General features: G+C 38.9%; 1 protein-coding gene across 3 annotated transcripts in view; it reads right to left on the reverse strand.

Annotated features, from left to right (window-relative positions):
* NEK10 (NIMA related kinase 10) overlaps positions 1 to 13364 on the reverse strand; it is a 284563-nt gene that overhangs the window by 138273 nt on the left and 132926 nt on the right. For all 3 annotated transcript variants that reach the window (XM_025271976.3, XM_025271973.3, XM_025271975.3), the window contains one exon: positions 9959 to 10034. In XM_025271976.3, coding sequence (XP_025127761.2) covers positions 9959 to 10034 — 76 coding nt within the window. The remainder of the gene's footprint in view (positions 1 to 9958; positions 10035 to 13364) is intronic.

The raw sequence follows: 13364 nt of genomic DNA on the forward strand, positions 1-13364 counted from the left end.
ATGAAAAATAGAACTGCCATACAATTCAGCACCTACAATTCTGGGTACCTAGTCCAAAAAATGAAAACACTAACATGAAAAGATATGAGTACCCCCATAGCATAGCAGCATTATTCACACTAGCCAAGATATAGAAGCAACCTTTAGTGTCCCTCTATGGATGAATGGATAAAGAAAATATTACACACACACACACTAACACATACACATGGATATTTTTTTAGCCATGAAAAGAAGGAAATCTTGCCATTTGCAAATTTGAAAACTCATGGGTGGACCTTGAGGGTAATTCAGTTCAGTTCAGTTCAGTCGCTCAGTCATGTCCGACTCTTTGCAACCCCATGAACTGCAGCATGCCAAAATTTATATTTATTGTCCATCACCAACTCCCGGAGTTCAGTCAAACTCATGTCCATCGAGTCGGTGATGCCATCCAGCCATCTCATCCTCTGTCGTCCCCTTCTCCTCCTGCCCCCAATCCCTCCCAGCATCAGAGTTTTTTCCAATGAATCAACTCTTCACATGAGGTGGCCAAAGTATTGGAGTTTCAGCTTTAGCATCAATCCTCCCAATGAATACCCAGGACTGATCTCATTTAGGATGGACTGGTTGGATCTTCTTGCAGTCCAAGGGACTCTCAAGAGTCTTCTCCAACACCACAGTTCAAAAGCATCAATTCTTCGGTGCTCAGCTTTCTTCACAGTCCAACTCTCACATCCATACATGACTACTGGAAAAACCATAGCCTTGACTAGACGGACCTTTTGAACTGTGGTGTTGGAGAAGACTCTTGAGAGTCCCTTGGACTGCAAGGAGATCCAACCAGTCCATTCTGAAGGAGATCAGCCCTGGGATTACTTTGGAAGGAATGATGCTAAAGCTGAAACTCCAGTACTTTGGCCACCTCATGCAAAGAGTTGACTCATTGGAAAAGACTCTGATGCTGGGAGAGATTGGGTGCAGGAGGAAAAGGGGACGATAGAGGATGAGATGGCTGGATGGCATCACTGACTCAATGGACATGAGTTTGAGTGAACTCCGGGAGTTAGTGATGGACAAGGAGGCCTGGAATTGTATGATTCATGGGGTCGCAAAGAGTCGGACATAACTGAGTGACTGAACTGAACTGAACTGAACTGATACAGACAGCAAAAACAAGACCTGAAGCTGACTGTGGCTCAGATCATCAGTTTCTCACAGCGAAATTCAGCCTTCAACTACAGAAAACCAGGAAAAACAATAGGTCAGCCAAGTATGACTTAAGTCAAATCCCATATGAATTTGCAGTAGAGGTAACAAATAGATTCAAGGGACTAGATCTAGTTAACAGTGTACCTGAAGAACTATGGACAGAGGTCTGTAATGTCACACAGGAGATGGCGAAGAAAATCATCCCAAAGAAAAAGAAAAGCAACAAGGCAAAGTGGTTATCTGAGGAGGCTTTACAAATAGCAGAAGAACAAAGAGAAGTGAAAAGCAAGGGAAAGGTACATTCATTCAGTTAAACTCAGAGTTCCAAAAAATAGCTAGAAGAGACAAGAAAAGTGAAAGTGAAAGTCATTCAATAATGTCCGGCTCTTTTTGACCCCATGGAATAGACTATACAGTCCATGGAATTCTCCAGGCCAGAATACTGGAGTGGGTAGCCTTTCCCTTCTCCAGGGGATCTTCCCAACCCAGGGATCGAACCCAGGTCTCCTGTATTACAGGTGGATTCTTTACCAGCTGAGCCACCAGGGAAGCCTGAGAATACTGGAGTAGGTAGCCTATCCCTTCTCTAGCAGATCTTCCCAACCCAGGAATCAAGATGGGGTTTCCTGCATTGCAGGCAGATTCTTTACCAACTGAGCTATCAGGGAAGCCCTAGAAGAGACAAGAAGGCCTTCAATGAACAATGCTTAATAATAGAAGAAAACAACAAAAAGGGAAAGACTGGAGATTTCTTCAGGAAAATTGGAAAGATCAAGGGAGCATTCCACCCAAAGATGGGCACAATAAAGGATAAAAATGACAGAGACCTAGAAGATGCCAAAGAGATCAAGAAGAGATGGAAGGAATACAGAGAAGAACTGTACAAAAAGATCTTAATGAACCAGATTACTATGATGGTGTAGTTAGTCTCCCAGAGTCATACATTCTGGAGTGCAAAATCAAGTGGGTCTTAAGAAGCACTAATGTTAATAAAGCTAGTGGATGCAATGAAATTCCAGCAGAACTATTCAAATCCCTAAAGGATGATGTCAGCAAGGTTTTGTATTCATTATGTCAGCAAACCTGAAAGACCCAGCAGTGGCCACAGGACTGGAAAAGGTCAATCTTCATCCAAATTCCCAAGAAGGGTAGTACCAAAGAATGTGCTAACCATTGGACAACTGCACTCATCTCCCATGCTAGTAAGGTCATGCTTAAAATCTTGCATGCTAGGCTTCAGCATTATGTGAACCAAGAACTTCCAGATGTCCAAGCTGGGCTTAGAAAAGGAAGAGGAACCAGAAAGCAAATTGCCAACATTTGCTGGATTATAGAGAAAGCAAGGGAATTTCAGAAAAACATCTATCTCTGTTTTATTAACTACACTAAAGCCTTTGACTGTGTGGATCATGATAAACTGTGGAAAGCTCTTAGAGAGATGGAAATACCAGACCATCTTACCTGTATCCTGAGAAACCTGTATGTGAGGCAAGAAGCAACAGTTAGAACCCTGTATGGAAAAACTGATTGGTTCAAGATCAAGAAAGGAGTACAACAGGGCTGTCTGCTATCACCCTGATTGTTTAACCTATACACTGCGCACATCATGAGAAATGCCAAGCTTGGATGAGTTACAAGTTGGAATCAAGATAGGTGGGAGAAACATCAACAACCTCAGATATACAGATGGTACCACTCTAATGACAGAAAGTGAAGAGGAACTAAAGAGCCTCCTGATGTGGGTGAAGGAGGAGAGTGAAAAAGCCAGTTTAAGACTAAATATTTTAAAAAACCAAGATCATGGCATCCGGCCCCATTACTGTATGGCAAATAGAAGAGGGAAAGGTAGAAGTAGTGACACGTTTCCTCTCCTTGGGCTCCAAAATCACTGCAGATGGTGACTGCAGCCATGAAATCAGAAGACAGTTGCTTTTTGGCAGGAAAGCAATGACAAACCTAGACAATGTGTTGAAAAGCAGAGACATTACTCTGCCAGCAAAGATCCATATAGTCTTCCCAGTGGTTATGTAAGGCTATGATAACTGGACCATAAAGGAGGCAGAATGCCAAAGAATTGGTGCCTTCAAACTGTGGTGCTGGAGAAGACTCCTAAAAGTCCCCTGGACAGCAAGAGATCAAGCCAGTCTATTTTAAGGGAAATCAACCCTGAATGTTTACTGGAAGGACTGATGCTGAAGCTGAAGCTCCAGTACTTGGTCATCAGATGGGAACAGATGACTCACTGGAAAAGTCCCCAATGATGGGAAAGATTGAGGGCAGAAGGAGAAGAGGGCATCAGAGAATGAGATGGATGGACATCAGCAAGGCAATGAACATGAACTTGGGCAAACTCTGGGAGATGGTGAGCGAAAAGGAGGCCTGGAGTGCTGCAATACATGAGGTCGCAAAGAGTTGGACACTACCAGGGAACTGAACAACAACAACATCCCTAGGTAGGGAACCCTTCTCAAACTTTATAGGGATTGAGAAACCCACTTCACTGGCCAGGTGCTTGTTTTACAATACTTTCATTGTGACTACCATTATTCAATTTGCTGGTTTAATTGAATGTAATAATGGCATTATTAGGACTCAACTGGCAAAATTTGTAGAAGCCCTCCAAACACCATGGCTTCCAGCATTGCTGTTGCTCCTTCTAATTTGCAAATCCACCCTTTCGGAACTAAACTCTCACCCTGTGAGATGGCCACATGACACTCAATGAACTAGGCTCTTGTTTCTTATAACCCACAATTGATAAAAGGAGAGATGCTCCAATATTTTATGCCCTAATTGCCTCAATTCAGTTCAGTTCAGTCGCTCAGTCGTGTCCAACTCTGCGATCCCATGAATCCCAGCACACCAGGCCTCCCTGTCCATCACCAAGTACCGGAGTTCACTCAAACTCATGTCCATCGAGTCAGTGATGCCATCCAGCCATCTCATCACCCATTGTCTCCTTCTCCTCCTGCCCCCAATCCCTCCCAGCATTAGAGTCTTTTCTCTTCACATGAGGTGGCCAAAGTACTGGAGTTTCAGCTTCAGCATCATTCCTTCCAAAGAATACCCAGGGCTGATCTCCTTTAGAATGGACTGGTTGGATCTCCTTGCAGTCCAAGGGACTCTCAAGAGTCTTCTCCAACACCACAGTTCAAAAGCATCAATTCTTCGGCGCTCAGCTTTCTGCACAGTCCAACTCTCACATCCATACATGACTAATGGAAAAACCACAGCCTTGACTAGATGGACCTTTGGTGACTCATCACCCACTCAATGGACATGGGTTTGAACAAGCTCTAGGAGGTGGTGAAGGACAGGGAAGCCTGGCAAGCTACAGTCCATGGGGTCGAAAAGAGTCAGACATGACTAAGTGACTGAACAACAATTGCCTCTATTAAAAATAACCATCTTTTTGGTAGAGCAATCTTTTCACAGCACTTTCTCAGGAGACAAAGACCTTAAGCACCACACCTTGCAACCTAGAGATTTTGTCTATTGGGATAAACACCTCCAGAATAAACACTGAAAAGGCCCCATCAAGTGCTATTAACCAACCCTTGTGCCACAAAACTCCAAGGAAAAGACTCTTGGATTCTTGTGACACACCCAAAGAAAACACAGAGTTCTGACTAAACACATACATCATCTGATAACCCAAAAGTAAAGATTTCCCAGAATTGGGGGGAAAAAACTGATAAATATATTTTATTATTGTCATTATGTAACCATTATTCATTTTAATACTCTTGTATCATGACTGATCAATGGAAAATAATAGATACTTAAAACTACCATTTAATAGAAAAATCTGTAATCACTTTTCAAAATCTAGATGCACATTAGAATTATCATGAAAGTTTTTGAAAACTACAAATGCCCAGGTATTGTTTTCTTCTCCAAAGATCTAGAAGTGATTCTAATGAGCAGCCATGTCTAAAAAGAACTGGACTATATGATGATGGTTTACTTTAATCTAGATTGTTTCACTCTTTCTATTTCAGATTCAGTGTTGGTTTACAGTTTATGGGACCTTGAATAGAATTTGTATCCTGCTGTTGTGTGGAAATTGTATACTTAATTATGTTGGATTGGTTCATGATGTTTTTCAGGTCTACTATATCCTTATACTTTTCAGTCTATTCACTATATTAATTTTTGAGAGTTTGATATTGAAACTCTGACTAAAAATCTTAGTTTATTTACTTAGAAAATAATTGTAATATACAGTGGAACTATATGTAGCTTTGTTCTGTATTTTCCAAGTCTCCTGTAAGGGTATTATCATATTTCATAATTTAAAAAAATTAAAAAGAAATATATTAAAAACCCTAAAAATTGGGCTACCATATGATCCAGCAATTTCATGCCTGGTTATATATCTGCAGAAGTTAAAACTCTAATTTGAAAAAATACATGTATCCCATTGTTCATAATGGCATCATTTACAATAGTCAAGACACAGAAACAACCCAACTGTCACTCAACAGACAATTAGATTAAGATGATGTTGTATCTATCAATACAATGGCATGAAACTAGAAATCAACCACAAGAAAAGAAATGAGAATAAAATTATTACATGCTGACTAAACAGCATGCTACTAAAAAAACCAAGGGGTCAACAAGGAAATCAAAAAGGAAATTAAAAATACCTTGAGACAAATGACAATGCAAACACAACCATACAAAATCTATGGAACACAACAAAAGCAGTTCTTAGAGAGAAGTTCAGACCAATACAGGCCTTCCTTTAAAAACAAGAAAAACCTCAAAGAAACAACCTAATGTACTATCTAAACAAATTAGAAAAAGAAGAACAGAGCCTAAAGTCAGCAGAAGGAAGGATAAAGATAAGAAGGAAATAAATAAAATATATAGAGATTAGAAAATTCTTAAAAAATCAATAAAACCAAGAGTTGGTTCTTTGAAATGGCAAACAAAATTGACAAACATCTGGCCATGCTCACCAAGAATAAAATAGAAAGAACCCAAATAAACAAAGTAAGGAGTGAAAAAAGAGAAATTTCAATTGATATCAAAGAAATTTTTAAAAAAACTATAAAAGAATACTATGAACAACCATATGCCAATAACTTTGACAATCTAGAAGAAAGGAGTAACTTTCTAAAAACATTCAGCCCATCAAAACTAAATCAAGAAGAAAAGATAATTTGAACAGATTAATCACTAGAAGTGAAATAGTATCTGTAATAATAATAATAATTCCCTAGAAACAAACATCCAGGACCAGATGATTTCACAAACTCTACCAAATATTCAAAGAACTTACACTGATTCTTCTCAAACTCTTCCAAAAGACTGAAGAGGAAAGAACACTTTCAAAGACATTCTATGAAGCCACAAACACCCTGATACTAAAACAAGACAAACATACCACCAAAAAGATAAATTATACGCCAATATCTTTGATGAATATCGATGCAAAAATTCTCAACAAAATAACAGCAAATTGAATTCAATACTACACAAAAAGGTCCATAGAGTCAAAGCTATGGTTTTTCTAATAACCATGTATGGACATGAGAGTTGGACCATAAAGAAGACTGAGCACCAAAGAACTGATGGTTTCAAACTGTGGTGCTGAAGAATATTCTTGAGAGTCCCCTGGACAGCAAGGAGATCAAACCAGTCAATCCTAAAGGAAATCACCCCTGAATATTCATTGGAAGGACTGATGCTGGAGCTGAAGTTCCAATACTTTGGCCACCTAATATGAAGAGCTGACTCATTGGAAAAGACCCTGATGCTGGGGAAGATTGAAGGCAGGAAGAGAAGCATATGATAGAGGATGACATGGTTGGATGGTATTATTGACTCAATGGACATGTGATTTAAGCCAACTCCAGATGATAGCAAAGGGCAGGGAAGCCTGGCAAGCTGCAGTCCACAAAGAGTCAGACATTACTGAAGGACTGAAAAACAAGAACACAAAAAAAGATCATATACCATGACCAACTGGGATTCATCCCAAGTTTATAAACAGAGTTCAATATATGCAAATCAGTCAATGTAATACACCATTCTTCTTAAAAAAAGAAAAGTTAAAAAAACACAGGATCATCTCAATAGATGGAGAAAAAGCATTTGACAAAATTCAACATTCATTCACGATAAGGAAAAAAAAAACATTTATCAAAATGGGTACACAGAGAACATATTTCAACTTATTAAAAGCTATTTATGACAAACCTATAGTAAATATAATACTCAATGGTTAAAAGCTGAAAGTCTTCCCACTAAAATATGGAACAAGACAAGGATACCCACTCTTACCACTTCTATTCAACATAGTATTGGAAGTACTAACCATAGAAATTAGACAAGAAAAAGAGGTAAAAGGTAACCAAATTGGGAAGGAAGATGTAAAATTGTCACTATATGCAGGTAACATGATACTACATATAGAAAGCCCTAAGAACTTCATGCAAAAACTACTAGGCCTAATAAATTCATTTAGCAAAATAGCAGGGTACAAGATTAACTGTCAGAAATCAGTTGCATTTCTTTATATGAACAATGAAATATTAGAAATGGAATATAAAAAATAATACCTTTTAAAATTGCACCAAAAAATACTTTGCAGAAACCTGACCAAGGGGATGAAAGACTTATAAGCTGAGAACTATAAAATGTTAATAAAGGAAATTAAAGAGGATTCAAAGAAATGAAAAGATATTCCATGCCCTTGGATTGGAAAAATTAATATTGTTAAAATGGCAATAGTACCCAAAGCAGTCTACAGATTCAATGTGGCCCTGTCAAATTATTCACGACATTTTTCACAGAACTAGAAACCAAGGGAACATTTCATGCAAAGATGGGCTCGATAAAGGACAGAAATGGAACTAACAGAAGCAGAAGATATTAAGAAGAGGTGGCAAGAATACACAGAACTGTACAAAAAAGATCTTCATGACCCAGATAATCACGATGGTGTGATCACTGACCTAGAGCCAGACATCCTGGAATGTGAAGTCAAGTGGGCCTTAGAGAGCATTACTATGAACAAAGCTAGTGGAGGTGATGGAATTCCAGTTGAGCTATTTCAAATCCTGAAAGATGATGCTGTGAAAGTGCTGCACTCAATACGCCAGCAAATTTGGAAAACTCAGCAGTGGCCACAGGACTGGAAAAGGTCAGTTTTCATTTCAATCCCAAAGAAAGGCAATGCCAAAGAATGCTCAAAAGGGCTGTTATTTCCAATTTCCACCCTCCTTGGAGAGGATTTATTCTGAACCCTATCCCCAGGGCTCTGTTGTGCAATAGACTAGATTAAAAAAGGAAGATGGAAGTATCTTGATTGCTTGACCTGATGAGTGAGATTTCAGAATATTTCCCTGAAATCTGCTGCATCTACAGACTACCATATCTGTTTGACAGATTCAGACAAATGATATGTGATCAGCAAAAGAAGATTCTCACTTCATGATAATTAATGAATTGCAAAGGAACCCTAAAATCATGCTCAGTTCAGTTCAGTTCAGTCACTCAGTAGTGTCCGACTCTTTGTGACTGCATGAATCACATAGCACACCAGGCCTCAATGTCCATCACTAACTCCCGGAGTTCATTCAAACTCATGTCCATCGAGTCGGTGATGCCATCCAGCCATCTCATCGTCTGTCGTCCCCTTCTCTTCCTGCCCCAATCCCTCCCAGCATCAGGGTCTTTTCCAATGAGTAAACTCTTTGCATGAGGTGGCCGAATTATTGGAATTTCAGCTTTAGCATCAATCCTTCCAGTGAACACTCAGGACTGATCTCCTTTAGGATGGACTGGTTGGATCTCCTTGCAGTCCAAGGGACTCTCAAGAATCTTCTCCAACACCACAGTTCAAAAGCATCAATTCTTTGGCGCTCAGCCTTCTTCACAGTCCAACTCTCACATCCATACATGACCACTGGAAAAACCATAGCCTTGACTAGATGGACTTTTGTTGGCAAAGTAATATCTCTGCTTTTCAATATGCTATCTAAGAGTCTCAATTCATCAAAATAACACTCATTTACCCAAGAAGCAACCAACTTTGTAGATATATGTCTAAGTATATATATCATCATTTTTTCATTCACATAATAAAATTTATTCTGAACCTATTATTTGCCAGATGCTAGGACAAGCATTAGGACATGAAAAACTCTTTCCTTGACCTTGAATATCTATAGATGGAAAGAGAATAAAAGAATCATATATACAATGAGTGAGTGAGTGAAGTCGCTCAGTCATGTCCGACTCTTTGCGACCCCGTGGACTGTAGCCTACCAGGCTCCTCCGTCCATGGGATTCTCCAGGCAAGAATACTGGAGTGGGTTGCCATTTCCTTCTCCAGGGGATCTTCCCAACCCAGGGATCAAACCCGGGTCTCCCTCATTGGAGGCAGACACTTTAACCTCTGAGCCACCAGGGAAGCCAATATATATACAATAGATGCAATTAAATGTTCGAAGTGTCATGTTGCAAACCAAGTCTACTGGTTTATTCACAGATTCATTCAAAAAGTTTTGTACACCTGTTGTGTGCTGAGGATCATTTCAATTACAAGTAATTGAGGGGCAGAGTTACCTTAAAGGAAAGATAGTTGGTTATTTTAAATATGTAATGGCATGATTCTACACATGTGTATTACCTGGCTAATTGAAGAAAACTTATTAGAGGTAAATGTCTTTCCTTTGCACACCAAAAAAAGAAATGAAAGCCCAAACCAGTTAAGAATGATGTCTGAGAACCATAAAATAATTGTCCTTACCAGGAATACAGAATTGTTCCCACAACAGATGTAAGTCTACTGCTTTCTTGTTTTTGCTTTGCCAGGCCAAAGTCAGCTACAATTAAAAAAAAAAAAAAGCAATTTTATTATATTTTCCCAGAATTAGCACTGTTCCTTAGCTTTTAACATTCTGCAGAAAACAAAATAACAACAACAAAAAAAAATTACAATTCACAAGAGAAAGTTTTTCTTGTCTTTCCCTGTCAAAATGCCCCATGTACAATACTCTAAACCATTCTCAGTTTTCATTAATGGTGTACATACATTATGCCATTATGCTATATGTATTGACATAATGAGATTTATCATTAAAAATATTAAAATAAGTCTTGCTGACTGAAAGATAGGACAAAGTACTTATTGAACTTATGATTCTACTTTTTCGATTATTCTTTATAATTTTCAAATAAATAAAATGAACCTAATGTTTTGGCCACAGGACTGGAAAAGGTCAGTTTTCATCCCAATCCCAAAGAAAGGCAATGCCAAAGAATGCTCAAACTACCGCACAATTGCATGCATCTCACATGCTAGTAGAAGGCAATGGCACCCCGCTCCAGTACTCTTGCCTGGAAAATCCCATGGACAGAGGAGCCTGGTGGGCTGCAGTCCATGGGGTCACTAACAGTTGGACACGACTGAGCGACTTCACTTTCACTTTTCACTTTCATGCATTGGAGAAGGAAATGGCAACCCACTCCAGTGTTCTTCCCTGGAAAATCCCAGGGACGGGAGAGCCTGGTGGGCTGCCATCTATGGTGTTGCACAGAGTCGCACACGACTGAATTGGCTTAGCAGCAGCAGCACATGCTAGTAAAGTAATGCTCAAAATTCTCCAAGCCATGCTTGAGCAATACATAAACCACGAACTTCCAGATGTTCAAGCTGGTTTTAGAAAAGGCAGAGGAACCAGAGATTAAATTGCCAACATCCGCTGGATCATCGAAAAAGCAAGAGAGTTCCAGAAAAACATCTATTTCTGCTTTATTGACTATGCCAAAGCCTTTGACTGTGTGGATCACAAAAAACTGTGGAAAATTCTGAAAGAGATGGGAATACCAGACCACCTGACCTGCCTCTTGAGAAAGCTGCATGCAGGTCAGGAAGCAACAGTTAGAACTGGACATGGAACAACAGACTGGTTCCAAATAGGGAAAGGAGTACATCAAGGCTGTATATTGTCACCCTGCTTATTTATATGCAGAGTACATCATGAGAAACACTGGGTTGGATGAAGCACAAGCTGGAATCAAGATTACCAGGAGGAATATCAATAACCTCAGACATGCAGATGACACCACCCTTATGGCAGAAAGTGAAGAGGAACTAAAAAGCCTCTTGATGAAAGTGAAAGAGGAGAGTGAAAAAGTTGGCTTAAAGCTCAACATTCAGAAAACAAAGATCATGGCATCTGGTCCCATCACTTCATGGGAAATAGATGGGGAAACAGTGGAAACAGTGTCAGACTTTATTTTTCTGGGCTCCAAAATCACTGCATATGGTGATTGCAGCCAGGAAATTAAAAGACACTTACTCCTGGGAAGGAAAGTTATGAGCAACCTAGATAGCATATTAAAAAACAGAGACATTACTTTGCCTTCAAAGGTCCATCTAGTCCAGGCTATGGTTTTTCCTGTGGTCATGTATGGATGTGAGAGTTGGACTGTGAAGAAAGCTGAGTGCCAAAGAATTTATGCTTTTGAACTGTGGTGTTGGAGAAGACTCTTGAGAGTCCCTTGGACTCCAAGAAGATCCAACCACTCCATCCTAAAGATCAGTCCTGAGTGTTCATTGGAAGGACTGATGTTGAAGCTGAAACTCCAATAATTTTGCCATCTCATGGGAAGAGTTGATTCATTTGAAAAGTCCCTGATTCTGGGAAAGATTGAAGGCAGGAGGAAAAGGGGACGATGAAGGATGAGATGGCTGGATGGCATCACCGACTCGATGGACATGAGTTTGTGTAGGCTCCAAGAGTTGGTGATGGACATTCAGGCCTGGCATGCTGTGATTCATGGGGTCGCAAAGAGTCAGACACGACTAAGGGACTGAACTGAACTGAATTGAATGTTTTGGCATATGGTAGTCATCATCTTATGGGCCAAAATAAATAAGTAAATATGCTAAACCTAAATAATCACCATGCAGATCTGAAAACCTGAAATTAATGGCATCTATTTGTATGAAGTCATAGTAAACACAATGTTTACAGTCAAATCAAAATACTTATATAATAATATACTTAATGTTAATATAAATGATTCTAATTTTTAAACTTTAACACTAAATATTTATATTTAATATTAGTCCTAGCTAAATTCTTCCAAAAACCTTCAAATACTTCGTTTTTTCCATTTCTTTTTTTAATATAAATTTATTTAATTGGAAGCTAATTACTTTACAACATTGTAGTGGTTTTGCCATACATTGACATGGATCAAATACTTCTTTTTAAGCCACTCAACAACTAAGATCAAAGTGGTAGAAACAGATACTCTTCCTTTTATTATTGTAAGGATTTGCAAACTTCTCGATAAGTTTAATTACTAGAATTACACAAAAGGACAGAGTTGAACCAGGGCAAACATTCAAGTTGCTATTCCTAGTATAGTTTGATGTTCACAACATCACTTTTTTAAGTGCACTAAATATGTATGGAATTTCACTGTGATAAATTTTCAATACAATGTACTTGATTGTCTATAATAAAATGTCTTTGACAGGTTGAAAATATTTTGAAGTACTTGACTTTGTTCAAAGTGATATTAATTTGTGTATGACTAACAATCAGTTCAGTTCAGTCACTCAGTCATGACTTTTTGTGACCCCATGGACTGTAGCATGCCAGGCTTCCCTGTCCACCACCAATTCCGGGAGTTTACTCAAATTCATGTCCATTGAGTCGGTGATGCATCCAACCATCTCATCCTCTGTCATCCCCTTCTTTTCCCGCCTTCAATCTTTTCAAATGAGTCAGTTCTTCGCATACCAGTTTACTAAACAACAACCTTGAACTAGCACAGATTTAGCTGCTTACATATATTTCTGCTTTAATACTCAACAAAGGGTTAGCAATTATAGTTAGTGCCCCTTAGTGATTAAAGGCAAGGACTCTGGAATCAGACAGGCTCATTTCAAATCCTGGCCTCATTATGTGCTACCTGAGTAACCCTGGGGAAGTTATTTAATTTCTGTTTGTAATAGTTTTCTTATCTGTAAAAGTAGTAAGTACTATAATATTAAAATGTGAATAAGTTAACATATACAAGTATAGCACAGTGATAATCAACTGATGTATATTATTTAATCTCACAACGACCTATTTTACAGATGAAGAAACTGAGTTTCAAAGAAAATATAGGGAGAAATGAATAGTTACACATGA

This window comes from Bubalus bubalis, chromosome 21 (assembly GCF_019923935.1).
Source record: "Bubalus bubalis isolate 160015118507 breed Murrah chromosome 21, NDDB_SH_1, whole genome shotgun sequence".
NCBI lineage: Eukaryota > Metazoa > Chordata > Mammalia > Artiodactyla > Bovidae > Bubalus > Bubalus bubalis.